Source organism: Ammospiza nelsoni, chromosome 3, assembly GCF_027579445.1.
Source record: "Ammospiza nelsoni isolate bAmmNel1 chromosome 3, bAmmNel1.pri, whole genome shotgun sequence".
NCBI lineage: Eukaryota > Metazoa > Chordata > Aves > Passeriformes > Passerellidae > Ammospiza > Ammospiza nelsoni.
The window spans coordinates 105566465-105583874 of NC_080635.1; the positions used below are offsets into that span (position 1 = coordinate 105566465).

At 44.9% G+C, this 17410-nt stretch overlaps 2 protein-coding genes across 6 annotated transcripts in view; one reads left to right on the forward strand and one right to left on the reverse strand.

Moving 5' to 3' along the window:
• USP45 (ubiquitin specific peptidase 45) overlaps positions 1-11881 on the reverse strand; it is a 50159-nt gene extending 38278 nt beyond the window's left edge. For 3 of the 5 annotated variants that reach the window (XR_009418149.1, XR_009418150.1, XM_059469272.1), the window contains exons 1-3: positions 5729-5762; positions 3017-3126; positions 779-948 (exon numbers count right to left, since the gene is read on the reverse strand). Coding sequence is in view for 3 of the 5 variants with exons in the window: in XM_059469272.1 (XP_059325255.1) it covers positions 779-948; positions 3017-3116 (270 nt within the window). In the remaining 2 variants the exon portion in view is untranslated. Of the gene's footprint in view, positions 1-778; positions 949-3016; positions 3127-5728; positions 5763-11844 lie in introns of those variants that run through there. The other 2 variants (XM_059469270.1, XM_059469269.1) reach the window with 2 other exon arrangements.
• A 2302-nt stretch (positions 11882-14183) lies between these two features.
• On the forward strand, positions 14184-16728 carry TSTD3 (thiosulfate sulfurtransferase like domain containing 3). Its single transcript, XM_059468757.1, has 4 exons — positions 14184-14308; positions 14415-14570; positions 14800-14959; positions 16311-16728. The coding sequence occupies exons 1-4, from the start codon at positions 14230-14232 to the stop codon at positions 16372-16374; spliced, it is 459 nt and encodes a 152-aa protein (XP_059324740.1). The 5' UTR covers positions 14184-14229; the 3' UTR covers positions 16375-16728.
• The last annotated feature ends 682 nt before the right edge of the window (positions 16729-17410 follow it).

Consider the following 17410-nt stretch of genomic DNA (forward strand, 5'->3'; position numbering starts at 1 on the left):
AGAATGGCCAGGACCCCTGCCAGGGGCCTCAGAAGCCCTGGCACAGAGCTCCAAACACCTGTGGTTTTGATTATGACCCGTGGAGCAAACTACCAACCTTATGTGAAGATCAGCAAGCCATAACAGTTTAAGTAGAATATTAGTGAAGTTATCACAGGGTGGAAAATTAGATTTTAGGTTTTTGGTATGGGGGTTCAGGAGGCAAGATGGAGGGAACTGGACGTGTCCAGCCTTTCTCCTTCTTCTTCTTGGCCTCCATCTTCTGCTGTGATGTTGGTACTTACAGTCTACTCACTGTCTAACACAGGTGATAGGTATTGGAAAGTAATTGTAAACATTGTATATGTAGTTTTTAGTATAAGGACATAACACTGCCCCAGGGGCAGGCAGTGTGCCTGGAACTGTCCTGCTGGACAGACCCCAGCAGGGCAGGAGAAAATTTTTTATAGATAAGACGCAATAAACAACCTTGAGACCGAGAAATGAAGAGCCCCGACTCATTCGTCAAGCACTCGGGATGGGAAAAGAGATTTTTAACGACTTGGGGTCACAGTGACCCAGAAAGGCCTCGTGTGACACATAAAGCTAACCCTAAACAGTGCGAAAAATTAACAGGAACATGAGGCCACACCCCACTTCCCGAGGAAGCTGAAGCAGGGACTCTCACAACCAAGCACTTGCATCACCCTGTTCCTCTGTAATGAGATGCCAAACAGACAAGGATCCCCAACACATCCTTCAGAAACTGCACCTGTGCACACTGAGCACACAGGCTCACCTGGAAGCCACATTTGAGACACAGCCAGATGTCTGAAGGCGCCCCGGGCTCGGCGTCGCTCAGCCTCCTCTCCCTGAGGCACTCGGCGCACACGGACCACACGCTCTGAGCCACCGCTCTCTTCACGTGGGGCACGTCCACGGCCTGGCTCACGTGCTGGCAGGTGAGCCCTGCAGGGAACAACACACGCTCGCTTTTAGACATCCGAAACAATAGCTAGGGAAGAGAGCACGTGGACACTGAAAGACCGTGATCTTCAATTAATTCAGCACCAGGAAAAAAAAACAGCAAAGAATTAAAGTAGGAAAGATCAGCCAGCTGCGCCCCACATACTGAATTTTATGAAGGAATCTCTTTTAGTCTTTCCTTAATGGAAATTCTTTTCAAGTCAATAAATGCCACCTCTTAAAACCAGATAAACTAGTTCGTACAAAAGTACAAGGATTACTTTTGTACAAAACTAATTTCCCTGGTTTTTGACAATAAAATAATGGATAAATCTATTTTTGCATATAACAACACAGGCCATTGACCTTTTTCCACCCCATAAAGAAAGATTTTTCAAACACCCATGCATCCGTACTACAACTGCTCATTCTGAATGTGAATATCAACCATTCTTCTCTGTCATAATTTTTTGCAAAAATTTCACTATATTACAGAATAAGCTAAGTTTGAAGTAACCTCTGAAGGCCATCTTGTCCAAGCCTTCACTTAAAGCACTGCCAAATATTAATTTAGATCTGTTTGCTCATGGTTTTGTTCAGCTGAATGTTGAATATCATCAAGGACTGAGGCTTCACCAACTCACAAGAAAATCAGGTTTCTGTCTGACCACCCTCAGAGTGAATATAAAATAAATTTCCTCACACCTAATCAAATTTTCCATGCTCTAAATTTGATTTGTTGCCTTTAGTCCTCTCATTGTGGACTTCCTGCAAGAATCTGGTTCTGCCTTCTCTGTAACTACCATCAGGCAATCAATGAAAGAAATTATACTTTCACTCCTTTGGCTAAACAAAGACATTCCCTTCAGCCCCTCTTCCCACATCATGTTCTCAATCTCCTCAAAAATCTGGAGGGGGTGAACCACTGGCCTCACTGACAAGCCAACCTTTCTTGTAAGAGAGCCCACAACTGGGCACAGCTCTCCCAAGGAAGTCCCACAAAAGCTGAAAAGATGGAAAGAATCACCCACCTGCCCTGCACTCTCATTAATATAATCCTGCCTACAGCAGGCACAAACAGCACAGCTTGGTTTTATTCAGTGTGTGCACTAGGACCTTGAGGACCTTTTCTGCAAAGCTGCCTTAATCCCCACCCTGTAATGGCACGTGGTTATGCCCAGATGCCAAACTCTCCACCTGCCACTGCTGAACACTGAGAAGTTTCTGCCTGCCCATTTCTCCAGCCAGTCTAAGTCACTCCGAATTGCAGACCTATCCTCCTGCTTATCAGCTGGCTGCTCAATTTGCTGCCATGAAGAGACGGCACAGCACAGCTTCACAATGACATCAACCAGTTTTCTCAGCAGTTCAGATGCAATCCATCTGACCCCACAGACTTGTGTGTATCCAGTTCGTTTAACAGTTCTCAATCTTCTACACTGGACAATGTTTATATCCCAGAGTCTGCCACTAAGGTCAGGTGCCAGGGAGGATCAGGTGCAGAGCTTACATGTGAAGAGAGAAGCAAAGGAAGAATTGAGTTCCTCAGCCTTTTCCCACATCCTGTGTCCCTAGACCCCCTGCCCCCTCACGCAGCAGGTTTGCACTCACCCTAGTCTTCATTTTACTGCCACTGTATCCATAAAGGCTCATCTTACTCTTTACACCCCTCACCAGACCCAATTCTAACTGAAGTTGCTTTACCTAATCCCTAATCCTGCACACTCCAGACCTCTGCAAAGGCAGCCCAAACCTGCCTCCACCCTCTCTGCCATTCCTTCTTCCCTGTGAGCTCAGCTGGAAGCTCCCTGTTCAGCCACACAGCCTCCTGCCACACGTGCCTGACCTCACATGGAGAGGTTGTCATTGAAGATAACCAACTCTCCAGCCCTTCAGGGAAGTCATGTAGTGTAACAACTGATCATGTCATAAACACTTGACTGGGGATATTTTTGCTATAAATTCAAGCAAGAAAAGTATTTCATGGTACCAATGATTTGTGGCTTTCATCAGTCAACATGGAAGCTATTAGCCCTCAACCTCAGGACAAACATCCCCCCTAGGTACTCACCTGAAATATCATCTGAAGAGTCCTCATCCTGGGGCCTGTTGGGCCTTTTGCTTCTCTTTGGCTTCTCAGGGTTGGTTCTTGATGGATCTTTCACCCGCATCTGTTGCTTACTAGGAAAGACAAACAGAGGCAATGTTATTGTTTATTGAGATGTTTCAAGTTTGAACTCCAAAAGCACAAGATCCAATCACACATTCAAACACCACAAACACAGTTTTAGGCTTGGTCTAATGTCAGCTATTGTGTAACAAGGAGTGTTAAGAATGTGTCAGGAATGAAGTCTTAGAAATGTCACAACACCAGTTAGACTACAGGACACACTGAACTGTAGCTGTAGGAAAAGGGGACACTCACTTCTAGGCAGAGGTGTTAAATATTCGAGATATTGAGATTTTCTTTTTGTTATTGCAAAGTAAGTTATTACAACTACAACATACCAGGAAAACTTCATCAAAATAAATGTTTCTCCTCCTTAACATATATCCCTCATGAAAGGTTTCAGTCATTATTTACACTTGCACATTCCCTAAAGGTTTTTGAGCAATTTCAAACAGTGTAAGAAAATAAAAGTCTTCCAAATCTGATTAAAGTGTTCTATCCTACAATGGATGACTGACTAGAGAGCAAACTGATCCCTCTGTTAAACACTGGAGAATCCATAAAGATGAAGTCGCCCATAGGAAATTGGTGTCATTAATCAAGGAGTCCTATGAGGAACAGAATTAAAGCAAAGATGTTTGCCAGTAAAAGTTAAAAAAAATCATTAGAGATTTCAGCACACCAGTCATTTAATCAAAATCCAAATGTGAATCCACTGAAGGACTGTAGCTGTGCACCACAGAGACAGCTGCTGGGGCTTAGTTTACAGTTTGTCTTTTAATGGTGGGGTTCATAAAAATAGATTTTTGTTTTCACATACAAAGCATATGAATGTAAAATAGTCAAATACTCATACATCGCAAACATGTGAGCCATTCTGTTCAGAAATAAAATGACATCTTGTTGTGTACCAGAAACAGGCCAGTAATGTCACCTGAGCCACCAGGACCAAAGATTTTCAACTGTGCTACTGCATTTAGGTATAGGAAGCATCTAAAATGCCCTACATTTGGGAATTGCAAAAGGTGTATTCTTACTACAGATCAATTAGTTAAGTTTGCCAAAGTTTAACAAGTTTGTCTACTTAAAATTTTTTAATCCTTTCTGTATATATATTTAGACCTTTGTATTACTGAAGCTCTGAGAAACACAGGAAACAACCAGTATACTGAATTCAATATTCCCTGTCCTTACTTATCCACTAAGCCAATCACCAGAACAGCCATCAATATTGATATTAGAGCACCACCACCACTGACACCTGAACAGCCTTCCCTGAAGGAAAGCAGGCAATCTGCACCAGCAAGCTCCTGTTTCAAGTTTTACACATTTGGATAGACATCCCTGCATCTGCCCTACATCCCTACATACTGTTAGTGCTAGGGGTTTTCTGCATGAACCTACCAGTGAGAGATTTGCTTTGGACAAGTCACATTTTTGTATAGTATAAAAGAAATCTTTACTCACTGCTTCCTTGCATCAACAGCTTCATGTCTCCTCAATCCTTCAAAACACAGCCCAATTTTTCTTTACAAAATGCTACATTTACACAGAAATTAGCTTATATTAAATACCATGATGTTCTTAAATTACAGATTTCAAATTTTCCTATACTTATAGTTATAAAGCCTAGACATGCAAGTGAAAAGCACCACTGAATTCAGCTTTGCTGATTTCATGGGTTCACAATATTTAGACCTTTCTTACTGTTTATACAGTAAGAAATGTCTAAATATTCCAGCTCCTATGTATATTCAACAGATGTTAGCACACCTAATGTCCATCAACAGCCATGCAACCTGGCATCCCTAGAACATGAGGAGGCTCAAACAACTTCAGCTGTGTCCTTCTGCCTTGGCAGCTTCCCATATATACCCAAGTTTCATGTGAGACTACCCATCACCTCTTGTCACACTGCCACTTAACTGAGCACAAGATTCATCAAGACATTCATCAAACAGTAGGGCCAACAGAGCTGTTGTGAGAAAACACAAGACCTTACACTAAATTATGCAAAGAGTCAATAGCAAAGACAGCAAAAATGTCATCCCTAAAGGAACATAGCTGTGTTTAGGTGATTCAACATTGACATAAACAATCTATGAGTTCATTTCAGCATAACAGTTTTGATCTCTTTGGGCAGACTATGTAAGACTGTCCAAAACACAGACTTCATCTCAATGAAAGTCATCTTTGTATCAGCACACTTAGAGAGCTCCCATAAATAATTGTGGGCCCAACCAGCGAAAATACAAACAAGTCTTTCCCTTGTGTGAAATCCTGAGGCTCACAGCACAGGTGTCATGACCTGGATCAGGGCAAGCACAGCCCACTGCTGGACCCATCTCCTGGGGACCCTCTGGACATGGGGAACAAACAGTGCCAGCTGATAGCCACAGTGACTGAAAGCACGGCACTTCAAGCCCAGCCTAATCAACATGGCATTAGAATGAACACTGGCATAAGGAGCTGCACTCCCACTGCACAGCCCAAACACTTTCCAGTCTCCTTTCACTAAGAGCAGGCAGAGGAAAAGACAACACGGACCATTAGATTAATTACTCTCCATGGACATACCCACAGACAGACACCCATCAGACAATGGTTACTGACCTGTGAGCTCTTGGAAAAACCAGAGCAAATCAAGGACTCAGACAGCCAGGGTTTGTGCCTGATTTTGAAAAGCACAGAAGTGTGATGGAAAGGTAACAGCAACGAGCTACTCCACATGAGCAAAATGCGAGTGTATGTGGAGTACAGCCCTTTTCCAGCACATTCAGAGACTGAAAACATTACAAATTAAAGACCCCATTTAATAAAAACATAATGAACATCAATCAATTTCAAAATCAGAATGCTTATGACAGGAATTTGATTATTGTATTTAATTGAGTTAAACAAGGAAGAAACTTAGGATGCTTCAGAAATATTTCAGTTTGTGGGAAATAAAAGATTTGAGTTTTTGTTGGAATGGAAAACCTGAACAAACAGACTCAAGAAAGCATAAAATATAGCTAAGAAAAAACCAAAAGGGATGATCTACAGCTTATTGTTTGCCATAGGCACAAGCCATTCAGGACAATCAGGCAAAAGAGAAAAGAACAATTTAGACAAAATTAACTAGACACACTGAAGATTAAACACCATGGTAGTATTCCCATGATTTGCCTCTTTCCAACCCATTCTCGTATTTGTTTTAATATGTCCAATGAGAATTTTCTGTCTACAGCCACCAACTATCCCAAAGGGGAAAGACTCTCCTCCTTTTCCTATGCAGAAAGAGGTCACCACGAATCTTCCCTTGAAGTTTTCTATTGTGATGGAAAAGCAAACACATTTAAGCTTTTCATTTTGTACACATAAAATCAAGTCATGGTGCACACGATATTTCACCAATGAATCTGACAAATAAAAAGAAACTGATTTTTGTGATAGAAAAACCTGAGTTGAAGATATGTTAGCTCTACTCTCATCTCTACTTGGCACACAGTAAAAATCTTAAGTAGAAATTATGCAGTTTCCTTGAGAAAAAAAAAAAAAAAAAAACAAAAATAGAAAAAGTTAGATTAAAAAACCCTAAACTTTTTCCTTTTAAAAAATTATTTTGTACAAAACTAAGAACTAATCCTTTCCAAACACGTTCAGATTCTTTGAGCTCAGCATACAAGAGTCTGGAGCACAATCATCACCATCACTAGCTATTCTCAGTTGACTTCTTACTTCTTAAAAGACTCCTAATGTCAATCTTGCTACAAAAAGCTGATTAAGATCAAAACCTCCTCACTCAACTGCTCATTTGCACCATTCTAGAAAGAACAAATCACTTCAAAAGCAGCAGAATGATCTGCCCATCTAATTTTAAAAGCTTCAGATTTGACGGAGTGCCAAAAATCAATCTGCTGAATTTGTTAAGTTAAATCTATGGTGTGCCTAGACTATTTTAAATTTAAGTTACGCTTGCTATAGTCTATATTTAACAGCATTAATATTCCTATATTTAGAAATTTACCCTCTTCATAAAGTATATATTTAGATACTTACAAGAGCTGAATGTTGTTCCTAAAATAAGAAACTGCTATTTTTTAAAAAAATTACATTTTACAGTAATTCAGTAGAACTAAGACCAATAAAAGTTACAAGGCTAGCATGAACTAAAAATCGCTTTTCCTTGGGAAACCAAACTAACCCAACCAACCAACCAACCAACCAACCAACCAACCAACCAACCAGGTTATTCCTCTTCACAACATTTTTATGCACGAGAGTTGGAGAAGCAAACTGCCTTCACTGTCCGCACTTCCCAAAAACCTTTTCCCATCTTGCACTTCTGACTTGGAAGATGAGTCCCTCCTCCTAGAATGTCTATAGTTCACTTACTAAATGTTGAAATGTGTCACCTTAGTGAGTCTTCCCATGCTGCACCTTCACCATGACGCTTATAAGAAACACAGACCAGACCACCAGTATGTTAGAGAAATAACCTGCTGCACTGATTAATATCATATCACTGCTTCCATCTGCCTAGATCCACTTTTCCCCTCCTCTTATAATTAGGGTGCAAGCTCTTTCAGACAAGTGCCACATTTTCTTCTTATCTGTGCAATACCTATTACAGTATTTTTCTGATTCTTGATTAACTAGGAGGATTACAGTTGCATTACTAGAATGCAAACAAGATAAAAATTATGCAAAACCCACCAGCCTATCTAAGCATACTGACCCTATGAAATGTAGCCAAGTGAGTCTACAGAGAATCTCCAGGTACTATTTTGGATATGGGCAATACTCTCCCAGTAGAACTGCCCATTAGCTGTGAAACCAGTATTGTTAATTATTTCATCAGTGAGCTGGAATTCAAAGAAGCTGGGGCAAATACATTTACCTCAATCCCTTGATTCATCTGAGGTAGCCTAAATTCCAGCAGTATCACTACTTGCTGTCAAACTTTCAAGTTAAAATTGTATCATTTTACGTTGCTAATGCAAAGAAAAATTTGGGTCACACTGAAAGGGCAGAGCACACACTGAATACTGGGGAAAATTAGCATTTTCATATGTGTCCTAGGGTGACATTATGATGCTTGTATCCCCAGTCATCTGTTCTGTTTCTGCTGGATATTATGTTCTGTGCCTTCAAGACTGGCTCTGAAGAGTGAATGTTTTGTTTTGGTTTTGCTATCAGCTGCTCCCCCATGGCTAGTGGGACACACAGACAGGGCAGTACATAGTGCAGCTTTTGCTTTTTGCTTTGGCTTTTTGCTTTGCTCTTGCTCCTGCTTTTTGATTCTGCTCATTAGTTAGTTTAGCTAATCAGTACAAATTTTTACCTGGACTTTTTCCTTTCCCTTTTTTGGAACCACTCGAACCTGCTCCGGACTGGCACCTGGGAACACCGAGAGCTTGCGCCTTGTGGCTGCAGCAGCTGCCCCAGCACTGGGGGAACTGATAACAGAGCGACCACCCCCAAGAGAGACTTTGTGAATTTGTCATCTTTTTCAGAGCGGTGAAAGAGTGGTGTCACCTGGTATTGTTCATTTTGTGTGCTGGGGGGTGCTGTGCCTGGTAAATAAGCGGGTTCCTTCCACTTCTCTCTGAGGAATCCTTCCCAAACTGGTTGTGGGGAGGGGCCATGTGGGTTTGCTTTCTGGAGGGGCTCCTTTTGGAAGTTTTCTCCCAAATTTGCCCTAAACCAGGACAATATGACTTAACAGAACTGCCCAGCTGTAAACAGCAGCCTTGCACCAAAGGGGAGAAGGAACAGCACAGATGTGCAGATTAAGTCCAAAGATGCTTCGAAACACATCTGGGAAAGGTCCCTGCATGGATCAGTAATGCCAGATCCTCCGCAGAACTGCTACATGTTTTGATGTACAAATTGATACATTTCGGACATCTGTCTGAGCATTACCTGTGGCATTTTGCCTTGCTGGCCACTAGACCAAGTGTCAGGCAATCAAAAGAGGCACCACATCCATCATGGTGAGCAGCTGGGCAGTGTCACCCATCAGCAGGCCAGGAGGCTCAGCGCTCTGACAGGCACCGAAACCTCTGCAGAAAACAGGCCCCCGCTGCCTGCGAGAGCAGTAAAAGGACCAGAACTGCTGACTGGTAGTGGCAGCAAAGCTTTTTCCCCTGGAAAATGTCATCTGAAATTCTGAAAGCATCATCTCCAAGATGTCCTAGCCCAAAGGCACATCACACATCCTACTCTGTCACTGGAGCTCCAACACCAATCCTGACATATTACGGTCCTAAAAAGGGTGAGACACTGACGTACTTTTGGAGCAAGGAGTGAGATGGAGGCTTTGGACTGCTAGACACAACTTTCCAAGTGACAGTAAAAATCTCTTTTAATAATCCACTTCAGCCAGCTGCTCATGCTAAGCATGTTCTATCAACTTCCATGTTCATATCATCTACAATGCCCCTCGATTTCCTTCTAAAACCACCTGCCACAGAAAAATTACCTCTAAGGATGAACAGAAGCCAGATATGTCCAGAAGCAAAACTGAAAAGACTCTGTAACTGGGTTTATGACTAGAGTATTTTAAAGCTCTAAGTGGGTAAAAAGAGCAGCACTTTGATGACATATTTTTTGCTAGTATCTTACAACAAAGTTTTATGGAAAATTTCAGATATACCTGGCAATATCCAGCCCCATAAAGCACACTCCAACTTTTGTTTATGTTCTTTATCCCACATTAAATGTTTGGGGTTTTTTTATAACATTCCAAAAGGGAAAAACATCTGGAAAAACGCATGCGTGGTCCAACATAGGTCCTTCTAGAAAATTCATCCTTTATAAAAAAACCCCACCTAAGCACCATTAAAAGAGCCATAGCTTATAACTAATGATATTGGCTTGCAAGGTAAAACTTTGTATGCAAAAAGGCAGTCAGATGACAGACTGTGCACTCCCATAATATAAACAACAACATTACTGTACCATCACCACAGAAAATCTGAGGGCATAAGAACTGAAACAGCTGAAAAGTAACCAGGGAACTCACAGTACCTTGCTAGGATAACCATGTGGGCAAAAACTAGGGAAAAAGCACTCCAGAAAATAAAGGGCAATATGAGCAAAGGATGAACTTTGGAGAAATGCTCATTCTGTGAATTCAAAGAAATAAAAAAGGAACTGTGGTTGAAGCATGTGAGACAGAAGGCTGAAACCCACACAAATACAATACTTTAAGCTAAGACTGCTGCTGTACATCCACCTAAAAGGCTGAGTTGGAGAAAATAAAGGAAGTCAATGGCTGCCCATAACTTCCCATCTATTCTGGAAGGGTGTCATGGGAGTTGGTTGATCAGTGAGGGCAGAACAGATAAAACAGTAAGTTACTACTAGTTTGAGCTCTTTGAAAGTCCAAGTCTTGCCATCAAGAACTAAAAATTTAATTCCCTTTTCTTCCTCCACACAGACTGCCCCAGTTTGCCTTGATGGCATGTGTGAAGCAGAACAACTTGTCCTCGATCTACAACTGATGCTCAAAACAGAACCCCCGAGACACTAGCTGCAGTTCTGTGAATCTCACAGAAATAAAGCTACAGAACACCAGTTCTTCAATATTTCATGAAGAAATCTGACAAAATATTTACAAATGTAGTAAACACAAGAACAATTTCAAAGGCATAGTCTGCTTCAAGCTTGCACATGCTCGTGTCATTACTGTTTGTTTTAAAAGCCAGAAAACGAGGGCAGAAAGAATCCTTTAAATACAAGTCTGTTCTTTATGCTTGTATGAGAGGATTATTTCATGGAATTGGGAAATACTTGTAGTTAAAGATGACACGCAACTAGAATACAGTGCTACACCTGCAGCTATTGCCATATGCTTCTAAGTTCTTGCTGTCATCATTCTACTGCACCTACGTTTAATATGCTGTTGTGCATATCCTGTTTAATAGTGCAAGTAGCAACACAGGTACAGCAAGGGCAGGACAAAGTCCTAAAGTAAAGGACAAATGACAGCAAAAGAAAGAAAGAAAGAAAACCAAACCAGGAATCAAAACAGAGAATCGCAATAATAAATAAAACTTGGAGAGTCGCAGCTATGGGTATAGAATGCCACGTCTCAGGCTAAGCGCGAGGACCGGCACCGGGCTGTCCTTTACTCCCCGGGCACGGCGCTTGAGGCCGCGGCGGCTGCAGGCCGGCACACGCAGCGCGGAGCCGGGCGGGCACGGCAGCCCCGCGCCCAGGGACGGGGCCGTGTGCTCAGCCCGGCCACAGGCGCAGCCACCGCCCGCGCTCAGTCCGACACACCGAGGGACGCGCTGCGGCGCACGGAGGCGGCCCGGCGCTGCCGCTCTCGCGTCTCGGCAGGGTTAACCCGCTCCACACCGACAGCGGGCGGTCGCCACCAGCAGCTCCTCGCCGGCGACCCAACACGAGCCGCACGCACTTGGCCACCAGCCCGGCGGGAGAAGCGCCGGGCAGCGCGGCCGGCAGCGGGGAGGGGCGGCCCGCCCGGCCCGGGGCCACGGCGGGGCAGAGCCCCCTCCCACCGTCCCCAGCCCGCGCCCCGCGCCCGCCCGGCCCCCCGGGACGCGGCTCCGCAGGCCGCGGGCCCGGCCGCCGCCATGGCGGGGCCGATCGACCCGGCCCGACCCTCGGACCGCGGCGGAGGCCCCGCGATCCCCCCGGCTGCGCAGGACGGGCCCGACGCGGCCCTGGCGCCCCTCGCCCGTGCCGCCCGCCCCCTCCCCGCGCCCCGCACTCACGGAGCGGCGGGCAGCGGCGGGCGCGGCGGCGGCAGGAAGCGGCGGAGGAAGCTCCGCTCCGCTCCGCCCCCGGCCTCGCCGCGCCGCTCCCCGCCCCAGCCGCGGCCCGGGCGGCTCCTCACGAGCGGCAGCGGGGCTGGGGCTGGTTCCAGGGCACAACGCGTGTCCCGGGTGGGAAGGACAGGGGGAAGCGGGGCCGCCCGGGAGCGCACCGGGCCCGCTGAGAGGCAACAGGTAGCGACAGGTCTGGCTGCGAGGCACTCTGGAAACTCAGGGCAAAGGCTGGGGTGACCTTCATTTCTGAGTTTTGCTGAAAGAGCTGGAGATGCTGCGCTGGGTTTGTGCCCCTGGGCAGTGCGCTAAGGGGAGCTTTGACAGCGCGCAGGGCTGTGGAAAGTCGTGCTCAGAGGTTATACAGCAGGGTCTAGGCCCTGGATTTTCGAGGCAGCCACCGTGGGAGGGTCTGGAAGGAGAACAGCATCAAATGTGCATGTCCCCACCGAGGGCACGCAGAGTAAAGGATGTCCAGCACTCGAGGGAGGGGCTACTGGAAACTGGGTTGAGTGCCGCTGGGTTTCAGTGTGGGAGGTTGTACAGAACTCGGAAGTCAAGTGAAGAAGAGGTGAAGTGGAGGGAGAGTCCCAAGAGGTGAAATGAAGGAAGCTGCTGAGGAGTTGGCTGAATGCAGCCATAGAGACAAAAGGAGAATTGGATGTGCTGCTTCCCTCCTTTTCACCCAGCTGCGAGAACTTACTAAGCTTTATCTGTCTTTATCTGTTCTGACCTCAAATTCTCTGAGTTTTTCACAAGCTGGCTAGTGAATGCTTCCTATTTCAGCAAACAAAGTGTGTTCTCTTTGTGTACATAGTATGATCCAGGATCAAATCAAAACCATGAAAACGCTTCTTCTTGTGAATAAGTATTTCATATGACAAGTGTTCTGGTGCTTCACATTGAACGCTTATGGTCCTTATGGTGATACATGCAATAAGTGGAGATTAATGACCTGTGGTCATTATTTTACTACAGATAAAGTATACAGCAAATTATACTTCAGAAGATAATTTCTAAACATAGTGTATTATATCCTTACCTTGTGGGAAATGGAAAATGCATTAAACCTGAATTCATATATAGATATACTGCTTCAGACAGACAATTTGCAAATGCCTGTCAAGGAGGCCATATGGAGAGGCTGGCAGAAGGGCAGCTAGTGAACCAGTTACATGTGCCAAGTTCAATTTGTCACACTATACAGTACCAAGAAATATTTTGTTCTCCTTTTGAAAAGGAAAACTCTAATTAGTAAAGATTCAACAACCTACTCCTCAAAGTGCATCTTTTATGAGAAGATCCAGCATGCCTGATTTTAAAGACTAGAATTGCTGGTATGTAACATATCTACAAAGGTATGCAGTAAATACAGAATACTGGTTTAAAATATGTGGAACAGAAGGACCCTCATTTCTCCACTCACATACATCTTGGCCATTAGTCCTTGTGGCTAGAAGACTGACAGCTTCAAAGCTAAAACTAGGGTTTCAGTTCAAAACTGAAACATTCAAAACTGAAACCAGGGATCATCGACTCATAGAATATCCTGAGCTGGAGAGGACATACAAAGTTTGAGTCCAGCAAACTTTGTGTACAGTACAGGAAAATTACACACCATGTGCCTCAGAGTATTGTCCAAACACTGCTTGAACTCTGATGGGCCATGACCACTTCCTTAAGGAGGCTGTTCCAGTGCCTGACCATCCCCTGGGAGAAGGTTTTCCTAATATCTAACCTAAACCTTCTGTGATGCAGCTTCATGCCCTTCCCTCATATCCACTCATTGGTCACCAGAAACGAGATAGTTGCCTGGACCACATCTCCTGTGGCTGTAAGGGGACAGTGACAGTGGTGAAAGTGGTGCAGGCCAGTGCTAAAATCACCTTTTCTCCTCGACGTTACACTCAGAGGCTGGCATTTTTTAAATTTTATTTGGCATCAAAATTCCTCATCTCTGTTTCATCGCCCAGCCTTTGATACTTTCAGGCGTCTCTACAGTTTGGGTGGGCCGGTAGAATTTACCCTGCCCAGGCAATGCAGGGTAGATGCCGGACGTACCGAGGCCGGAGGCGGTGTCTGTGTGACCGGGCAGGTGCCACGCGTGCCCACCCCGGCGGCGCTGCCCTCAGGCGACCGAGGCTGCGGGCCCCGCCCCTGCGGAGAAGGCGGTGCCTCCTCCCCGCCAGCGGGGCTGGGCCGGGCCGAGCTGGGCCGGGCTGGGCTGGGCCTGGCTGGACTGGGCCGGGCCGGGCTGGGCTGGGTCGGGAGTGGCTGGACTGGGCAGGGCCGGGCCTGGCTGGGCTGGGCAGCCGCCATCGCCTGGGAGCCGGCATGGGCCCCGGGGGCTGGTGGCGGGCGGCGCGGGCCCTGCGGGCGGCGGGCGGCGGCTGGAGCCGGGCGGCAGCGCCCGGTGAGCGGGAGCGGGCGGGGATGGGTCCTTGCGGGGCTGGGCCGGCGCCCGGGGACGGCCCCGTGCGGCTCCGTTCGGCCGGGCTGACCGGCCGTGCCTCCGCCAGGCCCCACCTGCCGCCGCCTCTGCGCCGCCGCGGCGCCGGACCTCTCCTACCAGGAGCTCAAAGACCTGAAGAAGGCCAACGTGCTTCACATTGACGTGCGGGAGAGGTGGGAGATCGACAGGTTTGGAAAAATCCCGCAGTCCATCAACATACCGCGTAAGTTGTGAGCGCCGCTGTGTGCAGGCGCCGGGTGTTCCGTGTTCCTCCTGGCTGGAATGCTCAAGGTGTGGTGACTGAGCAAAGAGGAACGCTGCTAAAAACCTGCTGGCATGTAATGAGGCTCAACTTTTCCTCCAGAGGAGTTAGAAGTCTTGCAAACTTGTAAACCATGTAAACCTGTCTTTGGATGGAGAATAAACAATAGCTTGTTTTCTGTATTTCCCAGTGGGTGAATTAATGGAAGCTCTACAAATGGACCCAACGGATTTCAAGGAGCAGTATAATCAAAAAATGCCATCCAAGTCAGACCCTGTGGTTTTCTCCTGTTTGGCAGGAACAAGAAGTAAACAAGCACTTGGTTTTGCCATGTCCTTGGGTTTCAGCAGGTATGACTTTGTGTGTAAGTATGGGATTAATGCTGCTTCCCCCATGAAGCAGAACACGTACTCACCTTGTGTGCAAGGGTAAAAATTTACAAATTGAATATGAACAAAACAATTGGTATTTGAGTTAGACACCTCCTTTTGTCTCCACTGAACCTGGAGATGCCATTGGGTGTTGCAGCAAAGTGAGGTGTACCACCCTCTGAAACAACCCTTCAGTAGCTCTGCACATGTGCCACTGGTGACACAAACTGCTGCAAGACCACGCTGCCACTGAAGGGTCCTTCTGCCTCTCAGGGCTCCCTTGCTGAGATGTTTCTTCCTTAAAGAGCTCCATAAGCACTAATCCTGAGATGCAGGGAGGTTGTAAAGGCGGAGAACTGCTTGCTTTGGTAGTAGTACAGTCTTAAATAATAGTTTGAGAAACCACACCCTTTGTTGAATTGCAGTTCCACCTTTACAGGTCACTGTTGAAAAAGGATACCTTCACTTCCTGTAAAGCTTTGGATTATTTGACTGGAGTAAAGCAGTGAAGGCAATAGCTGACAAAATGATGAGATAAAGTGAAATGCAGCATTTGGTTTGCAGAATTGTTAAACCTATCTTTGGAAGGTGTCTCTCTGTCTTGAAGACTGCAGATAAAATTTAAGACATTGGCTATTTGCTCATGTTTTCGCTGAACTGCAATTCAGGAACTAGAACACTTACATTAATTCTAGTCAAAAGTATGGAAGCATGTTCTTGTTTCAGAGTGAAAAATACCTTCCATTACCTGTTTTTCATGATGCCCAATTGAAGGAGTCAATATTGTTTTGTATAGTGGATTTTTGTTTTACAGAGTTTAGTTTTGCACAGGTTGATGTCAGACCTATAGAGCATGTAGGTTTGCAAGGAAGTAAAGATCAGTGTGCAGGGTTTATTTGGTGCCAAGTGAAGTATTAGACATAATAAATAGATGTGTACATCTCCCACTGCTGTGAGTCTCTTCTCACTCTTTTAAAAAAGAACTGGCAACTGTTTCATTGATCCAGCTACTATTTCTTTCTTGATGTTTGAACTCCAACATTGTAGTATGGAAGAAAAGTTACCGAACTCACTGCATGGAAGCAGGCAGTCTTAGAGTAAAAGGAATGTCATTCTGGCTCATTGAAGCTAGGTACAAATGTATATGGTTGCAGAGAATTTTTGTGTCTTCTCTTTATTTTCATCTGGGTTTTGTAGGGGTTTGTTTGTTTGTGGGGTTTTGAGTGTTTAGTTTTTACTTTTGGTTTTGGGGGTTTTTTTTGTTATGTTCCTCTTTAAGAGACAATATTAAGGACTCTCCTTGAGAAAGGTATCTTCTGCATGTTTTCAGAGCTCAGCATTATGGTGGTGGCTTTGATGACTGGGTAAAACATGAACCTCCAGAAAAGAAATGAAGATGACAGCCCCACCCCTTACCCAATCAAGGCTTCAGGATGGTTTGGAGGTTTTAGCAAACCACATGCATTCTGCTTCCATAACAAAGCTCACTACTGGCTCCTTGTGTAAATGGACATTCACCTTCAAACAGCCATGCATAGCAACTGCTTGGTTTGAATTATACCCAAAGACTATGACACAAACAGAGGACATTAAATTGCTCAACCTTTCAGCCTTTACTTCAGGTTATGGTTTTGGTGAATGCATGTGAAGAGAACCGAAGTGCAAATTGTGTTTACTTTTTTGTATAATGTAGTTTATGACTGTTTAAACTAAGGATGATAAGGCAAATAAAATTATTATTTCTCAAACACCTGTGTTGGGTAGTTGGTTTAGAATAGTCAAACTGCAGATATTCTAGTATCAAGGGGTCAGGGGGACAACAGAAACCTGCTGCTGGCTCTGTTGTGCCAGGCCTCACCAGGACTAACAATGCCTTTTGAAGATGATTAGGGTCAGAGTGTATAGAGGATTTCCTGATTTAGTTAAATGTACAATTCATCATGTTTAGCTGTATTGATAAGCCACCAGACTTCAGCACACAAATGAATAAAGCAAGGCACTCTAATCCACTTAGTCAGTACTTAGTCATGAGCAGCCAATGCTTCCTTTTGTAGCTACATTAATGTTTCTTGGGAACACCTAAAACTACATAACCACAAAAAATAAACAAGTTATTCTGTGTTACACCAAGATCTATCTAGCCCATTATTTTCTGTTTGGCAGCAACTGGTAATAAACATCTGAGGAAAAGTATAAAGACAGGATTAGTATGTAGTGGTACAATCTCCAGGTTACTCCCATTTACAACTCAGAGTGCTCCAGGCTTTGCATATCTTTGGGTATTTGTAAATTTTCAACAGAAACTCCCATTAGAGACAGCAGTGGTGAGAAATCTTTGCTTTTGTTGTTTCCCAACTTGTCATGTATTCATCAGCTGCTCTGGCTCCTTCTGTCTGAAGTGAGCAGTTGTCACCTATCAGTCTTCTCACC